Here is a 25,913-nt window from a genome sequence, read left to right as displayed (position 1 = left end):
ACTGCGGGGGGGGGGGGGGGGGGGGGGTAGACTTCCACTCGACCCAAAATACACTCATGTACTGACAAGTCTACTTTTGTGTTCAGAGGAGATAATCTGACAGAAGCAATTTTTTACCCCCCCGGTTTTTTGCGTCTATATACAGGACAGTCACTGCTGCTTGGCAGAGACCCCAGAGTACTTACCGATGGCCTGCGGGGCGACCACATGGCAGAAGAGAGAGGCGAACATGACGAGGATCATGGGATAGGTGACCCAGGCTAGGTACTGGAGAGGAATATTGCCCTTCAACTCTCCATACATCCACTTATAGGCTGAGTGACGCAACGAGAGAGAGAGAGAGAGAGAGAGAGAAGAAATGGAATTACTTCAAACGGAATAGAACATTACACTGCAAATGAAGGTCTTGTGTGTTCACAGTGCCAGTGAAAATAGGCTAGGAGTGCAACAAGCGGCTATATCAACACGGTATTTTGGAAACGGCAAATCAGAGCGTTGGCATTCAGCACACCATCCTCGCTGATGTTTGCGTATGACAACTAAGTCTTTACACAAATCCCACAACATCAGGCTGTCCTCGTCCCTTAAACTAATGTCTCTGTGACAAGACTTAACACAAATCCCAGAACATCACAGAGTGGGCCGGCCCAAACTGACATCTATGTAAAGACAAGTCCTACATGAAGCAAACCAAAATGTCCCACTGCTGACAAACAGTAGTCTTGAAGTTGAACTTGAGTCTCGTATGCCTATCATCAGACTAACTGCAATAATCTCCCTTTGCCCTCCAGTCGGTCGGGACCCAAAATGCTGTGAGCTAGCAAGGTCACAGACAACGAAAGCAATCTTTACCTGGTGTTGATTTCATGATAAAGACACAATTCAGTGTATAACCAGACATTTATACTGAAGCGGTGTTCACTTGACAAAAATTACAAATGAAAAATGGTAATGTCCTGAAATACTGTAGATCCCTTTCCTTCAGTAGGCGTGATGTGTGTGTGTGGTACCTTGCAAGCTCTTGGCACTGGCGTAGTCCATACTCCAGCTGACCAGCGCCATAGTGAGGCCTAGTAGAACCAGGAAGATCCAGTCGTCTCCCATCTTGGTCACGATGTACCGCCGCATACGGGCCAAACAGTCTGGGGTAGAGCCACAGAAAAGACTATACTGTATGTTCCATATTTATAGATATGTCAGTGTGAAAACAATGAAATTAAATTAAAAATATATATTATTATATCTCCATGAATTCAAGGCTTCATGGGGTGTGTAATTGTTAGAAAGTTCTCTCACAGACTCACAGGAGATGCTGCTACATGCCCATTAATGCGGTGCACTAAAACATCCTTTCTATTTTCAAATATTGTTCTGTGTTCAAGTGAATAATGCATCAGTGTTAATTAGTGTAAAAATGTTCATTGGGACTAAAAACAAAGACATGCTTCTGGGTGCTACCGTGTGCAACATTGTTTATTTATAAATGCTAAGCTTACACATGTCTGTTCTCTCCCAGGAACAAAGGGGTGCTGCATCCTGCTGATAAAATGTGCAATCCAACTTAATTATTTTATATTCTTTATATATATATATATATATATATATATATATATATATATATATATATATATATATATATATATATTTATTTTTTTATTTATTTATTTATTTTAAGATATCTTTTGGGGGTTTTGCCTTTATTGATAATATACAGTATTGATGGACAGGAAACAGGGAGAGAGACAGACTGGGGAAAGACACACAGCAAACTGGTTGTTGGGAATCGGGATTTGAACCTGGAACAAGCTGTCATGGCATTAGACTAGAGTCTATATACAGTACGTGGTATGTGCCTGGACCGCTAGGCCAGCGGGCGCCCCATGTATTAAAAAAATGCGCTAATGTGACTAGCCTGTCCACTAGATCGGATCAAACACATTTATACAATGTAATAAACGTAGGCTACGTATTCTGGCCGCGTCGCTTCCCGACAAATAGAAATGTTCAAAGCAGAATTAGAACAGATGCTTTCCCGGTTTATATAAAAAATAGGTGCTCTGCAGACGATTCCATTAGTGTTAAATGTTCTCACCCCATTCTGGGTTTGTCAGACTCCATGCCTATGTTGACGAGAGCACAGAAACAACTCTTCTCATATGGTTTGATTACAGCGAAAAAACGAATTTTTACACACTGGAAGAAGGAGGAGGCTCCTGCATTTAAGCACTGGTTAAATGAAATGACTAGTACACTTCATTTTGAGAGAATAAGGTATTTCCTGAGAAACAGGGAGAGACAGTTTGATAATGTTTGGCTGCCCCTTGTCCATTACCTGAGTAGAAACAATTAATAGACAGGATACCATTGATATGGTTGACTGTACGCCATTTTCTTTTCAGATGTTTTCCATGAGCTTTCTATCATCTTATTATATAGTATATGCAGTGTCACTGAGCAGTATGGGTGGGAGGGTTAAGGGATTTCTTTCTATTTTGTCTTTCATTTTGTTTCATAAAAAAATTGATATTTCATATCATAATGTTTCATAATGTAACAATTTATAATCTGTTCTCACCTTGGCATTTGGAGTAGGGGCGTGGCGTCTTGGTGGAAGACGTGTGGCTGAGATGTGACTCCAACGTGGCGGCATGTCGTTGGTGGTGGGGGTGGGGCTGGTTCCGCCGGCCGTGGCCCCTGCGGCCGGTGCCTGTGTTCTCTTCTGCCTGTCTCTTCCATTGTCTCTCTGTCAGTAAGCGAGCCGCTTCCCGCCGGGCGTAACTACCGAGCTGTTCTCTGTACTCCCCGTACAGCTGTAAGACAGGCAGCAGAAAGAAAAACCACGTTACCCACAATCCCTTGCTTGGGGGAAAACTAACAGCTACTGTATAGCAAAAGTAACAACCCTAAGGGGGTTTGTGTCCTGCCGGCCATGTATTTTGAAGGTAAAGACACCCTGCAGCGCTCCTGGACATGATGATGGTATATCCCAAAGCACTCCTCTGCCCCTAACCCTAACATTATATCCAGTACTCTTTGGCCAAGACAGACTACATTACCCAAAACCGTGCTTTTATTGACAGAAGCTACCGTACCACCAGGTAGTGTCTATGCACAGCAGCCATATTGGAAAGAAATTGGGCCTCAAGAGACCCAAGTCATTACTTCCTTCACAGGTCTTACCAAATTATACTAACACTCTGTTAGTGATGATATTGTGCATGTTGGCTCACTGGAAACATTCTGCTCCACCTGGGTCTCAAAGTGCCAGTGCTCACCATCCCCTGTGCCAATGTTGGCTGGCACCCGTGCCCAAAGTTGCTTACCGGTAAGTTGATGTAAAGTATGCACAGACAAACATTCTAATCGTTTTACGAGTGCTTCGTGACTCAACTACTGGAGGCCTGCACAGCTGTAGGCCAAACAGAGAAGACTATAATACCCATAAGCCCTTGTCTCAAACGAGCCAACCTTGAACAAAGGAGTCCCCCGCTTTGCCGTGGCCCAAAATGTCTCCTCCTAGGCAACCCATGCAGGATGGAAACACTCACTTAAAGGAGGAATCACATGCTCAGAAGAAGAAGAAGGCAGAGGTGAAAAAACAGGCAAGTTTTACCGGACAGGAAAGGACAAATAAATTAGCGCGGGGGAGAAAGGAGAGAGGGTGAAAGGGTGAGAAAACTGTGACAACCGACACTGACGAGCGGGGAGCGAACTGGATCTGTTGTAAAAAAGCGTCTGGAGATAACGAGGAAGAGGAGAGGGGGGGAATGTGCGGCGTGAGTGTAAGGGATACACGCCATGCCGAATGCCCCTGCTGGACAGAAATAGACGAAACGGACATGGAGAACGGAAAAACCCCCGTCCCCGAGAGGGGGCGAGCGGTTGGGGGGGTGGATGGGGGGGTGGATGGGGGGTGCTGGACACGAGCCAAGTATCCAGAGGAAGAGATCCTGGAAGAGGGAACATTCCACACCTTCCCAAATACACACACGCACATGTCCATGTCCACACACACACACACACACACACATGCACACATGCACACACACACACACACACACACACACACACACACTGCGTCTGCATCAAGCACCTAGACACACATTGCATACCTGCATACAGTATGTACACATACACTGATGCACACCTCTATACGCACACACACACGCACGCACACAATTTATCACCCTACATACTCTTGGTCTGGGATCAGTTTTCACCACCCTTAATATTATAATCCGTTAGCCGTGGCTGATCCGAGCACAGCGGCCACGGAGCGACCCGCATAACGTCCCAGCGACGCGGCGGAGCAGCGGTTCCCATGAGGAGGCCAGCAGATCATTGGTGCTGGAGCTCAGGTTCTCACGCTGGGGGAAAGAAAGAGATCTGCTGGATCCAAGAGACCTCTCTCTCACACACGGGGCGGGAGGAGCCCACCGTATGCATGCACCCTGCAGCACGTCTGCAACAGCCCTAGATATAGAATATAAAAAGGCACATCTGATAGTGGGACCTGTTAATTTATTGGTGCCGCGCTAGGCTCAGTTTCAATCTCCGGTGCGGCCATGTGACCGTGTTGATGAAGTGCCCTTGAGGAAGATATTCACTAGCCTGGCACGGCCAGACTATAATAATATCCCTGCGTAGATACTGTATTAGTCTGGAATCTCTGAGAAACAAAATGCCCCTCCGGTGATAAACCTGCCCCACATTTTGCATACCGGGGCCCTGAGGGAGAAATAATGAACGCCAGCCCAAAAGAAGCGACTTGGCAACATGAGCACTTTAAACATATCTACAACTACGAGCTCGCAACGCGCTGTGATGCGCTGTGACAAGCTTACAACGCGTCACAGCGCATGCAGCGTATATGATGAGCATTTATAGATCTATACATGCAGGTATTGTCACTGTTTTTAAGCCCTTTTGCAACAGGGAGGCCGCAGCCAGAGACTGTGGGCTATTTGGGGGTCGTTGGCGCGGAAAGGTTTAGTAACTGCTGTCCTAACTCATCACAACCTGCTCTTCATTATATAACGCAATGCATGCATGGCGTGAATGACAACAACATTTGAGCCTAGTCAAGTTTTAAAGGCACAGTAGTACAGTATATATGTACAGTACTAGGAATCAAAAAGGAAGCGCGCACATCTCAGAACACTCTACAGGTGCTGAACAAAACAAGACAAGGGAGGGTCGAAAAACGTTGTTACTCAATAAAAGTTTGATGGGAGCTGATATACAGTGTGTGGACAACCCTTCTTTCTCATTATATGTACAGTATACCAGTCACATTTACAGGGCGGGTGAGCTCGTAACCGGACCCGAGCGTTTACCGGTGAGCCTTTACTTTCAGCGGACGGTTTACCAGGAAACGCTCCATGCGACCAGCGTCAACAACAGTGCCACATGACAGCGGGCGTATACTGATATAGACATGTATATTTAATACACAAAATACTCCACATAGCAGGGGGGGGGGGGGGGCTAGAGTTAATGCCGTAAAGGGGGCTCTTCAAAACTTTGGTACGCATCCGATATGCACTTGGATAATATTTTCAGCCCCGGTTAAACGTTATAAACCGCTAACTGTTTTGGGGAACAAATGCTGCACATCTGAAGGCTTACGCGCTGTCCCGCAGAGAGTCTTTAAGCCTACTCAATAGCTGCCAGTCCTGCGCGCATGCATACTGTATATAAACTGTATTAACTGAGCTAACAGTGGAGCTATAATTAGGTGCACTGAGGCATGAGAACCGCTGTTGTCTTTTGTAGGCATCGTAGCCATTATGCAAACTAGTCAAACAGCTGTCCAGTCGTAAGAGAGGCCGTGCTGCAAAACAATACCCGTGGAAGTGTCTTTGAGCAAGGCACTGGGCCAAGGCCAGAACCCCCCCTAGGCTACCTGTCCACTCACTGGACAAGCGCATCGGCGCAAATAAGCCATGCCAGGTGGGTGGGATTTGATGCCGCAGGGCAATGCAAGCAGAGTTTAAATCCTCAGTATTCATTTAACTATAGTTAAGTAGACCTGAGGCCAATTCTAAAATAAATGTCTTCTAAAACAGTTTTCTGAAAAACCTATGTTTCTATGTCAGTGGTGCTCAACCTTTTTCATGTCAAGAACCCCTAGAATTATCTGTATTTGGCTGCGGACCCCCATCTGAAAACATGTTGTTCCAGGGACCCCCCCCCCAGAAGCAAAACACCAAAAGGGGTTCCCGTCCTGAATGGGTTAAAAGATGCTAACCATGGCAGATCCGAGCATAACTATTTATACAGTATATGCTCAGAGTTAATTTAACACTGAGGATTGCATTGTAATATGCAATGGGGGTTAGACAATACAGTTAGCCTATGTACTGTATGCTGTTTTTTTTGTGTAAACGGTATTTTTGAAGAAAAGAAAAAGAAAAATGAAATATATATATATATATATATATATATATATATATATATATATATATATTATTTTAAAATAATGCCTTTGTATTGATAGGGAACAGTAGACAGACGGGAAAGGGGGAGAGTTGGGGAATGGGGAGGGACACGCGGCAAAGGCTGGCGGGCTCGGGAGTCGAACCCGCGACGTACCGTCCGGCTGGCTTGGCAGCCTAGGTGCCCAGACGGTTGAGCTAACCGCCCGGGGTAAATACTTTTTAACAATAGAGACACAGAAGGGTGAGCCTACAGTATATCACACCTCGCTGTGTTAAGTCTTATTAAGAGAATGAAAGAAATCTGGCATGTGAAGACAAAGAAGTATAATTATCGTAATATAGGTAAGTGCCTTTTGCTTCATTGCCACAGAGATTAGCCTAAAGGAATCTATGTATGCATTTAAATAGGTATTTAAAACCAGTCATATGGCATTCACAACCCCCACAGATAAAGATATAGCTTTGCCTTGCCAACACCCGATTTCAGTTTTTTATTTCATCCACAGATTAAAAATATAGGTATCTAATCCTGCTGCAGCAGGACTTCTAACGAATGTATTTGAAGTGTCACAAGTTTGATTCTTCAAGCTAAATTCTCTTCATGCTGTGCCGTGATTCTAACAGCGTGACTCAAACGTGTACATATCAAACACTTTAACCCCACTGTGTGCCAGAGTAGCTCAGTTGGTACCGTAGACCAGTGGTTCCCAACGTGGAGTCCTTGAGGGAGTTCTAGGGGGTCCCCAGCAAATGCAGCTATGGGTCTGTAACTCAGAGTGTACAAATGGAACCAAATGGACCCTAACAGGTCCATTTGGTTCCATTTGTACACCCTCAGAGTTAAATGAACATTGATTTTACAACATACATTGGGGGTCCCAGAGATATAAATGCCATTAAATGGTGGTCCGTAGACTAATGCATGTCAAATTGGGGGGGTCCTTGAAATTAAACAGGTTGAGCATCACTACTAGAGCGGTAAAAATCTTCTCTCATGGGGGTCCCTGGCATATGTTTTTTCAAATGGGGTCCGCGGTCTCATTAGTGTCAATTTGGGGGTCCTTGACACACAAAGTTTGGGAACCACTGTTGTAGAAGCACAGCATGGGTTCGTTCTCGGGCACCGCCAATACTATACTTAACCCGATGTACTTTCAGCTGGATAGCTGAAACATCTGTCATTAATTATAAGGCATGTGGAGCAATATAATAAAAATAAACTATTTTCCGAGCATGTCTGAGTGCGACCTTTTGCTTGATGTTTTATTGAACGCTTTGAGGACAACGCAGCAGAGAAGTCAGAGCGAGGTTGCAACAGAAACAAGTTCCACCACTACTTATAGTTGGCATCACTGAGGCAGTTGATGAATCCATTTCACTCTGTATTTTATTCAGCAGTTCAATTCAGGAGATCTCCCCAGTCGAGCCCACTCTCTGACATGATGTCTGCCACTTCTTCTCCAGCTGTTCCTGGGCGACCTCGTTTGCTTTTACCTTGGGGGTTCCATTTCGGGTGATGTTTGTAGCAGGTTTTCTGAGTGTGGCCAATGCAACTCCAGACTTCTTCCTTTTCCACAGGCGCGCTTACTTTGTCTCTCCACAAGATATAGGATATAGGATATTTCTCCCGTGCTGATGAATGTTTGCAGCCTGTGTGTGTTGGGTGTTTAGCTGTCCTCTTGGCATCAATAGCAGGTCATTAAAGGCCTTTTATTTTTTTATTTTTTGTTAAGATTTCTGAAATAATTGTGAAATATTTTTACAAACATCTCAATCTCTTCGTTTTGTCTTGTTTTTTCGTATTTTGTTTTTTGTCTGTGCATTGTAATGTCCGTATTGTGGTTGCTTTCCTATGTTGTGTTGAAAAAAGAAAAATGTGTGGTTCTATATACACTGAAATGTGATTGAACAGTTTCAGAGCCTCAATAAAAATAAATTGAAAAAAGAAAGAAGTGAAATCTCTGATTAGACCAGTCATTCTCTCATTGGGACAACCTCCAATGAACGGAATATTCATGAAATTAATCAATTCTTCATTTAATTTGGATCAAAGGTCTCCCCAACCCAAGCCCCCAAACATTTACCACCCTTTTTGTAGTTTATGATCTTGTTTTACAATCATGCAGTTTATGATCTTGTTTTACAATCATTTCTAAATTAATTGCATAGGTGAATGTAATAAATTGCCAGGTGCAGACCTACTGGATAAGTGTGTCTATGACTTAACCTTGTGTGTGTGTGTGTGTGTGTGTGTGTGTGTGTGTGTGTGTGTGTGTGTGTGTGTGTGTGTGTGTGCGTGCGTGTGCGTGTGTACAGTTTAGTTTAGGGCTTAAGTGGTAAAAAAAAAGAAATACTCAAATATAAATGTGATTAAGTTATTACCTTTTCCTGGTCTGTTCCTTTGAGCATGCTGTGACCTCTGCCCCTGTTCTGACTCCACTGTCCAGGTCTACAGGTGACCTTACTGTGCTGTACTGTACAGGAACACTACGCACAGTCAACCAATGTCTTTGTAGTGGCGGCGGGCCCACTACGGAATATACTGAGAGACAATAAAGTGGCCACAGAGTCAGACACTGGCAACCAAAGTGCCAATATTTTATTCTGGACACAGAGCAATGAAAACCAACGTTTTGGCAGCAACTGGAACTGCCTTCTACAGGGTGACCTCACCTCACACACACACACACACACCGTTGACCACCAGTACACTACTTATTAACGACACGGAACAATCCATCACGGGACTATAACAAGCAATCAATCAATCCATCCACAGAGAGAGAGAGCGAGAGAGTGGGAATGCTGCAGTTGCCCTCCTTCCACTATCGGGCCGTGGCTGTGTGTCCTCGACTGATCTGTATCTCTGACATCACCATATCTTATGGCAAATATAGTATATACCCTGTGGACTTCACTGACCCACTGACAGCCCTGTAGTACAGTACAGTACAGTAGTTAACTGCCGCTCTTGGCCGTGGATTCTGCGTCCTCAGCTGATCTGTGTCAGACGGATACCTCTCATTGTGTTACGTTGGATCAATCAACCAATCAATTTAACTACTATATACATGAACCCTATAGCGCAGTGGTTCCAAAACCTTTTCATGGGTCAAGGACCCCTAAATCAACATGTATTAGCCTGCGGACCCCCATTTGAAAAAGATGAAAAAGAAAAAGATTTTTATAACGGTTCTAGCAGTGATTCCCAGTTGGACATGCATTAGGTTACGGAGCCCCATTTAAAAGCATTTTTATCTCTGGGACCACAATTTATATCGTAAGTTCAATGTTAATTTAACTCTGAGTGTACAAATGTACACTCTGAGTTACAGACCCATAAGGGTCCATTTTGTTCATAACTATCATTTAGGTGGGGGCCCCCTGGAACTCCCTCAAGGACCCCTGGGGGTCCCCGGACCCCACTCACGGGAACCGTGGCCGTAGCGTCCCTATTCTGTGGAAAACTAAACCTCTCCTGGATTCCGTCTTGAATGAGGAATGAGTGGCCCTTGAAGCTAGTCTCCCACCTGGGTTAGAATCTGTACCTCTCGGTGTGGAGAGGAAATAAAACTAATTGCAGCTTTAAGGCCTTTACAAATAAAGATGAGTTGAGTTCAGTGGAATGGTGAACAAAGAAAGAGACAGCGTGAGAGGCATGTTGAAAGCCGTGATACATGATAGCTTTGCCCTGTCGCCATCTTTCATCCCTCGTGTTTGTCCTGTGTCATGCTTTGACCCTGCCTGGGTTTCTGTTCCGTACGGTCAGACCACGATGACATCAGCAACAAAATCATCACACACAGACGCCGTATACTTCGTTACAAGTAAAAGTACGGAATTGCAAATGTACTTGAGTAAAAGTACAAAAGTACTTCCAAATGTACTTAAAGTACTAAAAGTATTCATATTGCAGAATGTCCCATTTCACAAGTTCAAAATGTGTAGAAAATCTATTGAAAATAGCCGATCGGCTATTTTCAAATGGCCGAAATGTATAGTGTTGAAGTGCAGGTTAGTTAATGTATGTTAAAAGTACAAATTTTGGCTCCGAGATGTAGTGGAGTAGAAGTACTGGAAATTGGAAATACTCAAGTAAAGTACAAATACCGAAAAATTGTACTTAAGTATAGCAATTAAGTAGAATTACTTAGTTACTTTCCACCACTATGTAGGAGGTCGTAGGAGCTGTACACTACAGCTGTAATCTTCTACAATGTCAAATCAAGAACATGAATTTAACTTCTGAGAGTGTAAATACAGACCCTTGTGTTCCAGTTTATATTCATTTAAACACGTGAACCCTAGAGTATTCTGGTCTTGTCATGATAGACAAACATTGTTTTGGTGAAAATACGCAAACAGTTATTAAGTCGTCAAACAATGTGTCATATCGTTGCTATTTTGTAAAGTGATTTGGTGTAGAGGGGAAAGGAGGAGCAGGGTACATGGCAGGACCCTTTGTGTAGAGGGGAAAGGAGGAGCAGGGTACATGGCAGGACCCTTGGGGACCGCGGCCAACAAAGTATAAGGTTGTTAACCGCTGGCGTCCCTATTTTGTGCATGCCATTATGTATGTCAAATCTTGAACAAAACAAAACAAGAGAATAATGAAAATAGCAGATTATAAATCACCTATTTTCTTTTGGTCATACGATAAACTATATAGCGTATAAAGACTGGAGAGTCAGCCTCTATTTATGATTTCATGTTTTTGTTTTGTTTTATGTGGTGCCAATGATTTGTACGTATACACGCACAATTTGCACATCCACACCCAAAATGGGGCAGCATATATAACATGAGAAGTGAAAACTAAAAGAGATCGCTCTTTTACTTTTTGCACACTGTTGGCTCCAGTTGTAGGATTCTTTATTGCACCTCCTGAGTGCTGCTCTCTCTCGCCCTTCGTCAGACTGAGAAAGGGCGAGAGCCCTGAAACGTCACAGCAGCACTCAGGGGCAATAAAAGAATCCTACAACTGTTGCCAAAAAGTCTCAACTCAACTTTATTTATATATAGCACAAAAACAAGAAACAGTGTGCGAGCGTTCTCTTTTTAGTTCTGATGATTTGTATATACTCTATGGGAGTGGTTCCCCCCTAGGGGCCCTTGAGGGAGTTCCAGGGGGTCCCCAGCTAAATGATAGTTTGAAACCAAATGGACCCTTATGGGTCTGTATAACTCTTCGAGTGAACAAATGGAACACTCTCAAGAGTTAAATTAACACTGATTTTACAATATAAATTGGGGGTCCCAGAGATAGAAATGCCATTACATGGGGGTCCGTAGACTAATGCATGTCAACCTGGGAGGTCTTTATTAAATTAAATTAAATCGGGTTGAGAATCACAGCTAGAGCCATACAAATCTTCTCTTATGGGGGTCCATGGCATATCTTTTCAAATGGGGGTCCGCGGGCTATAATAAGTGCCAGTTTGGGCGTTCATGACATGAAAACATTTGGGAACACCTGCTCTATGGAACCCCTGTGTGTCTGGAATAAAGTTTGAATTGAATTGAAATACCTTGAATTGGGCATAACTGGTTCATGTTCAAGTAACACTCTCATACTGTGGGCTCATGGCCATGCACCCTATATACTGTACTGCCTACTTTGTTGACCGGTGTCCCTTAGGGGTCTATACCATGCCCCCTCCTATTTTCCCTCTTCAGTGAACATCGCCAATCTACAATCTCACAACAACACGTCGTTGTGAGCTTGTAGATCTGCTATTTCCGTTGAATGTTTGCACCAGAACAAAGACACTATGTTTCAAGGGCCTTGCTCAAGGGCACCTTTTCAGCAAGAGCAGCACTAAGAATAAGAATGTTTCTCACTCACTTTCCAAACTCAGACTGCCCACAACTAGTCTGATAATTGAACCGGCAAACCCTCATTTATTTAAGCATATAGCTTCTTGCCTTGGTATACTCTCGGGTGGTTTATCAGGATATAAGGGTGTGATCTAGCTTAAATCATGCTAATGAGATGTCAAAGGCTGTGAATTAATGCATGAGTCTTTGCGTAATGAGTCGGCCTCCATTGGCTAATGGTACACAGAGACTACGACAAAGGAATTTATTAAAGCCTGATTCATATTTGTCGCACGTCAAAAATAGCAGAGCCACAACACGTCACGTCCGTGACACCTTGCACGCTTCAAGGTCTGCTCTTTTTTCTGTGCGACACCATGGCGTGATGGAGCATAAATAATGTTAAAGGAAAAAGAGGGAGAGAGAGAGGGGTTAGACTCAGAGGAAAGGCAGCGAGGGAAAGAAGAGAGAGATAGAACAACAAGAGAGAGACAGGGAGGCTAGAGTTTGCAGGAGAAAAACAGAGAGGGGGAGCAGGAGCAGTGTTGCCATGCCTGCGTATTATAAGCCACTTTGGGCTTGTTTTTTTCCACTTTGGGGCTTGTTTTTAAAAGGGAAGTTGTTTCCTAATGTTTCTCATATGCAGAAGGAGGAGAGGACACTGGAGCAGCACGGACATTTTAAGCCTTTTATTTAGGTGCTCGTATACAAAAAACGACTAGTCGTTTTTGAGTGGTGCAACCAATCCAAGGAACAGCAATGTCCGTGTTCACCTATGTACCTATGTGTCCGCCTATGTGTTGGTTAATGAGCACCAGTATATGACTATGAGTACCAGTAGGGGCGCTGTTGTGCCAGAAACAGAGAGAGGGATAGTGCTGCACTGTTGCCTGCTAATGAGAGAGAGAGAGGGGGGGGGGGGGTGTAGTTGCACCACTCAGTTCACACGGGTGTGATTTTTTGTATATTTTTTGTATCCTTCTACATTAAGTGTCCTTGTTCCTGTGATGCACCAGACCAGCCGTTCCAGGCTTGAGGCGCGTTGGTCTCTAGACTCCCTTTGTTCATTTTCTCATTATGTATTTGTTCACCGACCCCCCCCCCCCCCCCCCCCCCCCCCCCATCTAAAAATATTTTGCGCCAGGGACCCCCATGCCAGATTTGTGTTCCACCCTTTTTTTCTTATTTTTTTCTTTCGTTTTTCTTATGAAAACAGCAGATCTACAAGCTTGTAGATCAGCTATTTTTCCAACAGCTAATATTATGTGGCCTATTAATGGTCACTTATTTTCGGTTGGTTTTCATATACCTCGTTGCTTATTTCTCTCGCAAAATCTGGCAACAGTGGAGAGGAGAGGGAGCGAGAAAAATAAAAGAGGGGAGGGGCAGAATGAGAGAGAGAGGTAGAGAAAGACAAAGAGAGAGAGAGAGAGAGAGGTTTAGACAGTGAGTGCTGCTAATAGTCGCAGAGAGGGTGAAGGGCAGTGTGACTTTGAGACTTAATTAAAAAAGAATAAGAAATTCCTGTCTCCCTTATGAGAGACAGTGAACGTAGCATATTCATAAATATCCATGTGAGAGCATGTTCACAAGCATGTGTGTCTGTGTCTGCTAATGAATATTTGAAAGTAAAAGCACGCACGCACGTGTGTGTGTGCGTGTGTGCGCGAGAGTGTGCATTATACGCGTGCACGTAAATAAGTAAGAGTTAACTTGTGTGTGTGCACGATCAGCCTTACAACAATATAGCCTTGTCCTGTCTTGTCCTCTAGCACAAGGTTAATGATAAAATCTGACCCGTTCACTGACGGACATATAGGGAGATTAGGAACGAAAACACACACACACACACACACTCTCGCACGCACGCACGCACACACACACACACGACGTGCTGCTGATGTATTTCAAATACAGTCTGCTCCCTTATGCGTAGAATTTTACATAAAGAGCCAATTAACCAGCACAACAATAACACCATAGCAATTTCACTGGGAAAACGACGTGGGTGTACCTCTTCCAAATGCTATTCCAGCTGTCATGTTCTAATTAAGGCATGTGGACACAACTACAAGCATGACTTGACAACAAATGTAATTAGTCAATTATTACACATCCAACGTTACCATGTGCAAAGTCACAGTATTAACAAATACGCCAGCAACTTACCATATGTATGTAGGCTATTTGAGCCACTCATACATAGATAGATAGATAGATAGATAGATAGATAGATAGATAGATAGATAGATAGATAGATAGATAGATAGATAGATAGATAGATAGTTAGTCTCTGATAGTGCTGTACATGTAGCTGGGAAACCATTAGCCTTTAATTCAGTCTGTCTCAACAAAACTGAATATCTCTATAGCCTACTTATAGCGCCTCTCAAATTGATCAACTTATTGATAGTCACACTCTCGCTGCGAAAAGAAGATGTAACAACAGAGGTCTCCATGAAATCCCCATGAAATAACACTGCAACAAGAAACCTAGAGCAAATGTCACGTAAACTGATATTCAATAAAATGGGAACAAAATTGTACCTGCTGGCAAAACAGCTTCAAAACACACAGGACGGCCATCTGCAATGCCAACGAAACACCTACTGTATTATTCACACAAAATTGTACAGGCTGGCAAAACAGCTTCAAAACACACAGGACGGCCCTCTGCTATGCCAACGAAACACCTATTATTCACAGAGGAAAACAAAAAACAGTAGGTTCCTTTTTGACATTTCAGCCAAGGTGACAAAAAGTCATGCCTCTATACTGAGGGTTTTTCATGATAAACTTCAAACTAAATCAAACTTCAAACAAAATCAAACAAATAAGCTACTCTCCACACGTACTGGTCTGTCCTCAGACGTAGAAGCCTCAGAGAGAGCTGCAGGGCCTGATGCACAGTATATTTGGACAGTTTTTTCCGGACTATGACTAAGAGGTCCTGGCCAAAATCCCTGAAGTCTCAGCCCAAGCTGTCACGAGTCAGTCTTTGAGTCTTTTAGTGCCAACTCTCTGGAAAGCTTGCCTTCTTCAAGTCAGACGTGTTGAGTTGCCGAATGAGCACGCTTAATATAAAAACAACATCTTTTAAATTATTTTATTGGGACATCCCTACGGAACTATAAATATAAATAAACTGCCTTGTGTCAATAATCAAAGGCTGCAATTTTAAATGTTTCTGGAATGTTTTTTGATGTCCCACAGTTGTTTTATGAGTCCTTCATGAGAGAAGTAATCTGTACTATCAGTGACATGGCTACACATACAGTACAGTTGACAGTATGTGTAGCCATGTCACTGATAGTTGACAGTCAGCTGTACATGCTGTAAAACCCAACAGTAATGGCATATCGGATGAGATGTACGGTACATAACAGTATCTGAAAAGTGGAAAACCAGTGTGTGTGTGTGTGTGTGTGTGTGTGTGCGCGCGCAACAAATCAGCATCAGTTGGAGAGAGAGTGATTGGTCTCTCAACTCATACAGGTTGAGAATCACTCCTAGAGCCGTAAAAATCTTCTCTTATGGGGGTTCCCTGGCATATCTTTTCTAATGGAGGTCCGCGGGCTAATTTGTGTCAAGTTGGGGGTCCTTGATATGAAAAAGTGTGGGAACCACTGGTTTAAACTACTGTACATCAACCCTACTGTGGCGAGGGATGGGTGACATGACATTTCTGTCTAAGTTCGATTTTCGATATAATTATTAATTGCTGTTATGGCCGAAAACCGATATAAACCGATGTTGATATATCTCATTCTGTTTAATACTTTTGTCCATTCCGAAAAAGGCATATAAACACTGAATTGGCTCTTTATTGCAAAACTAGGGATGCACCGTTATTGAAATGTTGGCCCATATAAGTATGTGGCAACAATAATAATTATAACAATAATACAATAATAATTGCCCATCCCTAACTCCAGCATCACATTCTGGGTATGTCATAATAAATGAAATAAAACTCACAATGTGCTGCATTGCAATGCAATGCTATTTTTGTAAAGATATTTTGTGTATTTGGGGGGGAAAGGGACCAAATATCGAAACCAAAGAAATGGACTTCTTTCGACAAAGCATGTACGGTTTGTAGTTAAATATCATTATCAAACAAATAAAGTTTTACCCTGGCCTTACTGATAAATAAGTAAATAACTGACTGTGCACAAACTTTATCCACATTTACCGTTTATCAATTGCGTAACAACCAATTCAATCTCTGCGACAAATCACCTCGCAATATTCAAACTATTCAATAGTTTATATCCAATGAATAATCAAGACCTTACCAGAATTTGGTCTATGTTCAGAACGGTCTCAAAAGTGTTGATGCGCTCCTCTCTCATTTTCTGTCTGCTGTTGGGTCAGCGTATGATGTGTTCCTCCTACTGTACGTACAGTACAGTATGTGATGTGCAGTAATTTCCTCCTCTCTATATACTACTGTATCCCAGTGTTACATCTGCCCTCTGCTGTCTTACACCGCCTTCCAGTGTGAGAGACAGACAGGTTGTACCTGTTCGCTTTCAGACAGTGTGAGAGACAGACAGGTTGTACCTGCTACCTCTTCCCTTCCAGGGAGAGAGACAGACAGGCTGTACCTGCTACATCTTCCCTTCCAGAGTGAGAGACAGACAGGTTGTACCTGCTACCTGTTCCATTCCAGGGAGAGAGACAGACAGGTTGTACCTGCTACCTGTTCCACTGAGGGAGGGTGATACAGTATAGAGCTCAATGACTGACAGGTATGACCACCAGAGTACAACATGCACAGACGCACGCACACGCGCACACACACACACGCACACACTCACACGCACGCACATGCACACACATGCACACACGCGCGCGCAACAGGAAAGAGGACTAGAGGTTAATGCAGACACTTGAAGCTTGACAATAAGTTGTCAGCAGCTCTTAATTCTGTTGGGCTTCCTTCCCTCAGTCTGCCAGCCAGTCCAGCAGATTCCTACATGCCGGCCCAGAGACTCATAAACGCTACTGGTAGCAAGCCATCTAGCACGATGCACACACACACACACACACACACACACACACACACACACACACACACACACACTGCGGCATATGGTACGATTTGGAACTAGGCTCTTAGGTTGGACGTTGCACTCAGGACAGTCAGCATGCGATTCTTAAACAGATTGTCTATTCAGAAAACAAACAAGGACATTTAATTACAATGTTTGGCTCAATGTTTTTCCCGGACCAAATGTCTTTGGTGAGAGCATGTGCAGTACATCATGAAGGCTGAATCCTTCCGGCAGCTGACCCGGGTTCAAATCTGCCCAAGGCCCTTTGCTGCATGTCATTCCCTCTCTCTCTCTCTCGCCTGCCTTTCCTGTCCCGTCTGTCAAGATGACACGATGCCCAAAAGAAAATGTCTTTGTTGGCCCCTTTGAATGTCATCAGTATTAAACATTAACAGAAAGTATGCAAGTGAAATCACACACAGGCAAATCCAAAATGTATCAGACAGATGGTAGATATAGAAGCATAGCCAAGTATCATGTGTATAGTTGTGTACTGTATAGTCTATCACCAGAAGTATGGGCATATCAAATAGACTGGCACAAAACAAGTGTAGCTTACCGAGCCTGTATGCCAGGGGAGAACTGAATGTTGTGGATTTTGATTGATAGAGGGGTAGAATTAAACATAAACGTATACAGCTTTTAGCCATCAACGTTAGAGAGAGACCTGTCCTGCAAACTAAAAGATTTAAGTCCAATCGCCATCACACTATGGATGAAATGTAGGCCAGACTTTCAGGTCCACAGTGACGAGTTTCGCGGCGTAGAAGCCTACGCCCGAAAACGCCTCAGCATCATTCCAGCGGGACTTTGAGCTTTTGCCACAAACGGTAGAACCAAAGGGTCTCTTAGCTTTCCACAAAATAAATCACACCCGTGTGAACTGAGTGATGCAACTCCCCTCTCTCCCCCCCCCCTCTCTCTCTCCCCCCCCTCCCTCTCTCCCCCCCCCCCCCTCTCTCTTGCTCTCGCTCTCTCTCATTAGCAGGCAACCGTGCGTGCAGCACTAATACTATCTCTCTCTCTCTCTGTTTCTGGCAACAGCGCCCCTACTGGTACTCATTATACTGGCTCATTAACGTCACATAGGTTAACCACACATAGGTGAACACGGACAGTGCTGGTTGTAGGAGTGGTTGCACCACTAAAATATTTACACATGAGATAAGCTAAGGTGCGTGGGCATAGCAGCCGCTGTGTACTGTGCATTACATATAGTTAAGGACATTATTCAAGGTGCTAGGACATGGATGATGTCCTAGCAATTTTGTATCGTTACTTAGCTGTATCTCTCTTCTCTTAACTGTATCTGTGTTTCATACGTATACTGCGGTACTGTGAAGACACCTGAAGTTTCCCTTGGGCACAATTTAATCTTCCTTTGACTTATACATCTTTGCAACGGGGAGGCCTTTTTAACGTCTTCCCCTTTTCTTCCTACATCCTGTGTCACCAGCCCTCTAACCTCGGACCTGTATCCATCTTCTGCTCTCTCACCTTAAAACGTACCCCCGTTCCTCTCTCAATTTCTCAGCGCCCCCCCGCCCCCACCAGCCCCTGAGGTGAAACCCTACTCGAGGATAAATTTAGCAGCCAGTGTGACCCAGTGTTCACTGACACACTTCTCCGCAACGCTCGCTCGCTCCCTCTCTCTCACGTCTGTTTGTCTCTCTGTGATTCCTGCCTCTCTCTCCCGGGAGGCCTGTTTTGTACAGACAGATGGACGAGTTTAACCTTTACACATCACAACAACAATATGACGGCCAGCTCTTTATGCTCAGGCTGAGGCATTAAACCCATTAAAACCGAGAAAGCATTTGTGTCAACATTAGATTTGACCTTACCTTAGTAGTACACTACAGTATATACAGACATATAGCACATTGGTTTTCAAATTGGGGTCTACGGACCTTTGGCTATTTTTGGAATAAACTATATATATATATATTGGGGCAGCCGAAAGGTTGCCGGTTCGATTCCCCGGACGGGCAGGAAAGATCTGGGTGGGGAAGTGATTGGTCATCACTAACCCAACACCGCTGAAGTGCCCTTGAGCAAGGCACTGAATCCCCAACTGCTTAGTGGCCAACAGTATAAGACTGTGGTCGTATGAGCACTTGTGCACAGCTACTACCATGGGTAAATAAAGGAGAAAAAGATGTAGTTTTTATTAAGCAAACATTTTTAACTCAAATCTTTGCTTCTGGGGGTCCCTGGAAAGAAATATTTTGAGATGGTGGGGGGGATCCGTGGCCAAATACATATAATTTCGGGGGTCCTTTACGTGAAAAGGTTTTGAGCACCACTGATACAGCAACATTCTGCTTTTAGAAATGACATTATTAGAATTGGCTTCAGCCTCAGGGTTAAAAAAGCTCCGGTGAATTTCACCCGAAACAACTGCTAATCCACTAGCTAAGAGTCGCGTCCCGCTCGATTCTGCCGAAATGAGACGATGAACATTGTGACGGATATGCTACCAAATGGATTAATGTGGCTCTGTCGCAGTCATTCCTGAGTGGGAGAGTTCTGGCATACAGGGGTTGTAAAACCTTTTAGTAGACCACAACATTTGAGACTTGTGAGATCTGTTTCATTGCTGTTGACACACACACACACACACACACTTTTTTTAAGCTTACGGTAAGTGATTTTTCACCTGCTCCTGCATTCAACGCACAAACACATTGCAACACAGACACAGCACGTGCGCAGAAACATGTGCATGCCATTAGCCGAGAAAAGAATTGACAGAAATGTTTACACACACACACACACACACACACACACACACACACACACACACACACACACACACACACACACACACACACACACACACACACACACACACACACAGTCACACACACACTCTCTCCCCCATCAGTCCTCACCACTCTGTTAGGAGTGTGTCCGTCATGGCCTAAACGTGGAGAGGTCATTTCCCCTCCGCTGAGGTCAGGGGGTCAAGCACAGCTGTGTGACATGGAAGTAATTAACATGGCACATGACGGCCAGCGGTGTCAGCAGAGCCATGCCATAATTACACCTAAAGGTCCTTGTCATGTCAGCTCTGTCACGACCACACGCACATTACGCCGCAATAAATAAAGAGGAACAGGGTGGATTTCTCTGAGCTTCCGCACCACAAATAAAGGCATTAGCCCCCATAATGAGCCACTATAATGAATTTTGATGCAAATTATTCATATTATTCTTTTTAAAAGGTTTCATGACATTCATTTTCATTTATTTGTATTTTTCTTTTTTTAGCTGCAATTCGCCGCCCTCAACAGTGCTGGCGAATTCCTATGTCATAAGGGATTTGTGGATTCTTACTGTACATTACAGTCCACAGGAAAATCAGAGCACTTGTTTGAGCCAGAAAATATCAGACCACAGAAGATCTACTGAATGTTAAAAGTTCAGGTTTTTTGGGTTCAATTGAGATCATAAAATAAATAAATAAATAAAAAATACAATAACATTTTTTTTCTGGACGGGAACCCGTTTTGGTGTTTTAACTAAGCATTATTTAGCTGTTGAAAAATAGCAGATCTACAAGCTTGTAGTTCTGCTATTTTTTTAAAGTCGTGAAAATGTGGTCACAAATCTTTGAATATATATTCTTTCAGAAGACTTTTTATTTATTTCGACGTCAGGCCTAAATGGGTTAAGTTAATTCATCAATCCTCCGTTGTGTAAAGGACCTAAACCGACTGTCTGAGGTAGTAGCAGCTCACACTCTTCCCTGTACTTTTTGCTACCTTGCAAAACATACTGTAACGATATACGCACACACACACACGCACACGCGCGTGCTTATCTCTCTAACTCCCGGGACATTCAGCCTGTAAATAGTGTGATGAACCGAGATTTCTTATTTATATCTGACCCTGTGCCCCCCCCCCACCCCCACTCCCCCTGTAGAAGCTAAGCAAGGACCGGACACTGGGGATTCGCCTCGGGCAATCCTCCACCACCTCCCAAGAAGCAGGGGAGGAACAGGAGAAGGGAACGAGAGAATTGAGGGAGAGAGAAAGAGAGAAACCGAGGAAAGGTATTGACGCTCTGTCGCCTCATCTCCTCAATTTCTTGCTGGTTCACACGCCGACCGGCCCGACCGGCCTCCCCCGTGTCCCTCTGTCCACCAATCACGGACAGCTATACGACCACAGGCGTGAAAGAATCTGCCACGCTATTGGTGGGATTTAAAAACAGACATGATACACACACGACGATAACATAGTCAAGTCAAATGTATCGCCATCGTTAAATCCAGAATGCTCACTTTTCAAGCCCTGTTAACAGATATGAATACTGTGTGTGTGACTGTGTGTGTGTGTGTGTACACAGTACGTACTACATACAGTATATATGTCTATGTCTATGTATATATAAATATTATATTACAACAAAAAAGAAAATAAATGGCAATAAAAGGCAAAAATCTGGAATTATGCATTTATTTCAAAATCGTATTAGATTTTTGTGCATAACAAATTAGCCTAGTACTACACTTTACAATAGCGCCACTATAGAGCGTCGCAGCCCTGCCCCCTCGAGAGACCCGGAAAAGAAATGCCCGTTCATTTTCCTCCGACTTTTCAGAAAGTATTTATTTAAAGACGTTTACGCCGCGGACAAAGCCAACTCTTGTCGTGACAAATCATGACGCTCTATAAAGACAGGACCAGGGGAGCCCATGGTGTAATATAATCTTGATATTTGCTGGCAGTGTATCGATATATCTTCGAGATATACGAGAGGGAGTATCGTGATATATCGCAATATCAATATTTTGGGGCATGGTACAAGGGGACAGGGGTTTCGAAGGTTTTACAAAGTGCTTAAATGGTTTGCGTGATTTTGATGCTATATTCACTCATTTCGCTGGGGACACCCTAGAACCCCCACAAGGACACCACTTTGAGAACCACTGTTCTAAACAGCCAAAATTCTGTGTCAGAAAATATAAAATATAAAATATGTTATTCCAGGGACCTCCCAGAAGCAAAGATTTGAGTTAAAAACATTTGCTCTAAAATAATATATATTCAAAGATTTGCGCCACATTTTCAAAATAGCAGATCTACAAGCTCGTAGCACGGCACCGATCTGCTATTTTTAAATAGCTAAAGTATAACACCAAACACTTACAACACCAAAAGCGGTTTCCGGCCCAAAATGGGTTAAAGTAACACCTGGGATGTTGCTGTGTGTTGCTACTACGCCACTACAGATGTACTGTACACATGGAGTGTCTACTGTATGTGTAGCAGTTTGGAGACATTTCTTTAGTCCACATGGACCTCAGGTGACCTAGGCTAGGATTCCCTTTCTCTGGCTTCCAGTCACTCTCTGGCCTGTCACAGTTTTCTCTGAATAAAGAGGATAAAATACCCTTCTCCTTTTAAGCACCGTGCGCAATGAATCAGTCAAGCACCTGCTCGATCAGTCAAGCACCTGCTCAATCTCTGATTAATGATTCAGTCAAGCACCTGCTCAGTCTCTCTACAGCAGTAGGTTTTCAACGTGTTTGTGCAGAAGGCACACCAAAGGAACGGTCAAAATCTCAAAAGGCCCACCTTAATTCACCTGAATCTATAAAAACAATAGCCTCAATAACACTTTTTTAATACAATTAAATTTTACTTATCCATGACTATACCATGATACTTGGGGATGGCATTGCCTTGCTGCATCATTGGCTGATGAGGTGAGAGCCGAGAGTACAGAACGGAAATAATAGTAACATACATACACATATCATAATATAATTCATAATTTAATTAAATATATTTTTTGTATAGTTGCACATATTGATATGATAACGTGTGGTTGTCACAAAATCCCAAGGCACACCTGGATGTGTCTCACGCACACCAGGCATGTGTGCCAAACTGCCTCCCCACAATGTCTGAAAAGCACAGTCCTACTAACGATATAGGCAGGCTGACAGTTCTTTTCATTCCAGTATATTCCAGTATATGAACCCGTGCATGGACCCATGAAAATGTATTGCACACATGCATACATACTTAGTATCCAGACTTGTTCACTGCAATTCAAGTACAAACAACATTGTCAATTCTCTACGATGTGCAGTACACACGTGGGGGAGATTTGCATGCAGCATACGCGGCACAATACAGTATATATTGTCTATTCACCACACGTCTCCTAGAATAGGAAACGGGAGCGTGGGTGGAAGCAGCCACTGGTGGTACCAGCTTCTAAAAAGGCTTTGAAGCCATGTGTTATCCTTCCTGTCCCGGGGTTAGAATGCAGAAAGCATGCATGGGGCGGAAAACCTTGTAAGTCGAAAAGCACAACTTTTCAGGAAATGGGAAAAACAAACCTGTGTGCCAAACTGATCCAATTTAGGAGTTATTATATACACCCACAAGCTCTTGTTAACACTCTTCAATGGTTCAATATCGAAGTATTAAAACCACCAACAGACTTAACCACTTTCACCCTGTAGGCATCCCTATTTTGATGGGCCCAAAATATCAGATCTATACAGAGTCAATGGTAATCTTCGCCACATCGCGACAAGTAGTGAGCTTTGCCACTTTTGAGCGACAGTCGTAAGACGTATTAAAGACTGACATAATATTGAGAATTAATTCATGGAAAACATAAGAACATAAAATATGGAGATGCATCGACAGTGATGAAATCCCGAGTGTCAACTTTACTCGTAAAAGAACATTTACACAAGTTACACTTGTGTACGGGCCTGTTACTCAGAGACTGTTACTGTGTATAAAACAACAGTAGGGCTGCAACTATCGATTATCTTACTTAGCAACTACGGTATTAATAACTTTTTCCATTCATCGAACAACCGAGGACCGTGTGGTCTCCTTTTGATATTAATTTTAATTTTGAATTGACTAATACAATACATTTGAACAGATTTATTTTTTAATGTATTTCACATTATTCCCATTGAGAAGCAGTGATCTACAGGCTGAACATTTGCACAGATGAAGCAGCAGAGATAGAGTATCATGACTTCATCTCTCAACGCGTACGTACATCTAACCTGTCTCCTCGGGTGTCCCTGTCTATTAGGTATTTATATCCAGCGACACATGAAAACACGTAATGGTTTTACAAGACTCGCGGCTCAAGGGGGGCTCGGTGCGATGCAAGGACACAAAGAAATAAGACCCCACCCTATGCTTCCACTCAATAATGTATTGATTTTAATATTGTGTTATTTGCATAATGATATTTTTCAATGTACAGCCTAATTTGGCATGTCGGAAAATTGTGGTTGAAAATCTAAATCTGCACCACCACTAACATTGAATAATCATACAGTTGAGTTGAGCTCACTCAAACTCTTTAGAAACAAATCAAAGGATATACGTATATCATCAATATACATTCAGTTTAAACATTTACAGTAGACAGGCTTCCAACGCATTGCAAATGAAGCTGGTTTTGAATGCTACTGTACTGTAGGCATTCACCATGTACATTTACAGGCCAATATTGTCCAGTAGTCAATACAAGACAAGTCAGTACAAGTAGCAACATCCTCCACGTGTGATGTCTTTTCTCTGGAGTTCCATTCTGCCAACTGTACAGTTACATTTTCAGAACTTCACATTTTTAAGTCATAGTCCATAAAATTGTGTGTGTGTTTTTTCGAGTGGTGCAACCACTCCTACAAGCAGCAATGTCCGTGTACCTGTGTGTGTGTGTGTGTGTACCTGTTTGTATGTATAAGTGAGCACGAGTATGTGACTTAATAATAGCAGTAGGGGGCGCCAGAAACAGTGAGAGGGGTAGTGCTGTGTCTCTAATGAGAGAGAGTGAGAGAGAGAGAGAGAGAGAGGGGGGGGGGGGGGGGGGGGGGGGGAATTGCACCACTCAGTTCACACGTGTGTGATTTTTTTTAAATCAACTGATATTCTTGTCTAATTATGAACTAGTATGTAAACATCTGAAGTTTTCCCGTATCTGTTGCCCTACCTTTAACAGCTACAATTTGTTATGGAACTACTCATTTCTGGCACAAATGTGTCAGGCCAAAAAGAGAGCGACTTTCCATCTCTGATCCTTAGAATATTGTGTTCGGAGTGCAAACTAAACTAAATTAAACCACAGCAAAAATAGGAAAAAAATGACTGGAAACAGATTAAATATAATCCGTTGGCTAATTCCGCTCAGGTTTCACAAAAGACAAGCTCGTCCAAGATGAGAGGGAGACCAGAGGAGTGAGGAAGGCAAAGTGTCAGATAGTTAAGAGAGGGAATTCAGTATACTGTGGGTGTCAGCCGGGCGAGCCGATGCCACCAATTAGAGACATTTCACCTGCCGTCACAGCAACACAACAGAAACCCAGAGGGGAAACCAGAGGCAGCAGACCAGGACAAAAGCAGACCCAAAGAGAGACAATGAGAGAGAAAAGAGTGACTGATGGAGCGAGGGATGGAGTAGCAGAAACAAGGCCAGTAATGTGACAGGTGGGTGGGTGGATGGAAGGACAAAGTGAACAGCTTCAGAGAGAGAGAGAGAGAGAGAGAGAGAGAGAGAGAGAGAGAGAGAGAGAGAGAGAGAGAGGTGGGGAAAAAGA

At 43.4% G+C, this 25,913-nt stretch overlaps 1 protein-coding gene across 3 annotated transcripts in view; it reads right to left on the bottom strand.

Annotated features, from left to right (window-relative positions):
• clcn1b (chloride channel, voltage-sensitive 1b) overlaps window positions 1-25,913 on the bottom strand; it is a 71,907-nt gene that overhangs the window by 45,403 nt on the left and 591 nt on the right. Inside the window, exons 1-4 of one of the 3 annotated variants that reach the window (XM_083761838.1) lie at window positions 16,556-16,719; window positions 2,576-2,810; window positions 1,011-1,142; window positions 186-314 (exon numbers count right to left, since the gene is read on the bottom strand). In XM_083761838.1, the coding sequence (XP_083617964.1) occupies window positions 186-314; window positions 1,011-1,142; window positions 2,576-2,810; window positions 16,556-16,612 (553 nt within the window). In that variant the 5' untranslated portion in view covers window positions 16,613-16,719. Of the gene's footprint in view, window positions 1-185; window positions 315-1,010; window positions 1,143-2,575; window positions 2,811-16,555; window positions 16,720-25,913 lie in introns of those variants that run through there. The other 2 variants (XM_083761837.1, XM_083761839.1) reach the window with 2 other exon arrangements.

Source organism: Protomyctophum parallelum (genome assembly GCF_964188405.1).
Source record: "Protomyctophum parallelum genome assembly, chromosome: 3".
NCBI lineage: Eukaryota > Metazoa > Chordata > Actinopteri > Myctophiformes > Myctophidae > Protomyctophum > Protomyctophum parallelum.
This window is presented reverse-complemented; position numbering and strand designations above follow the sequence as displayed.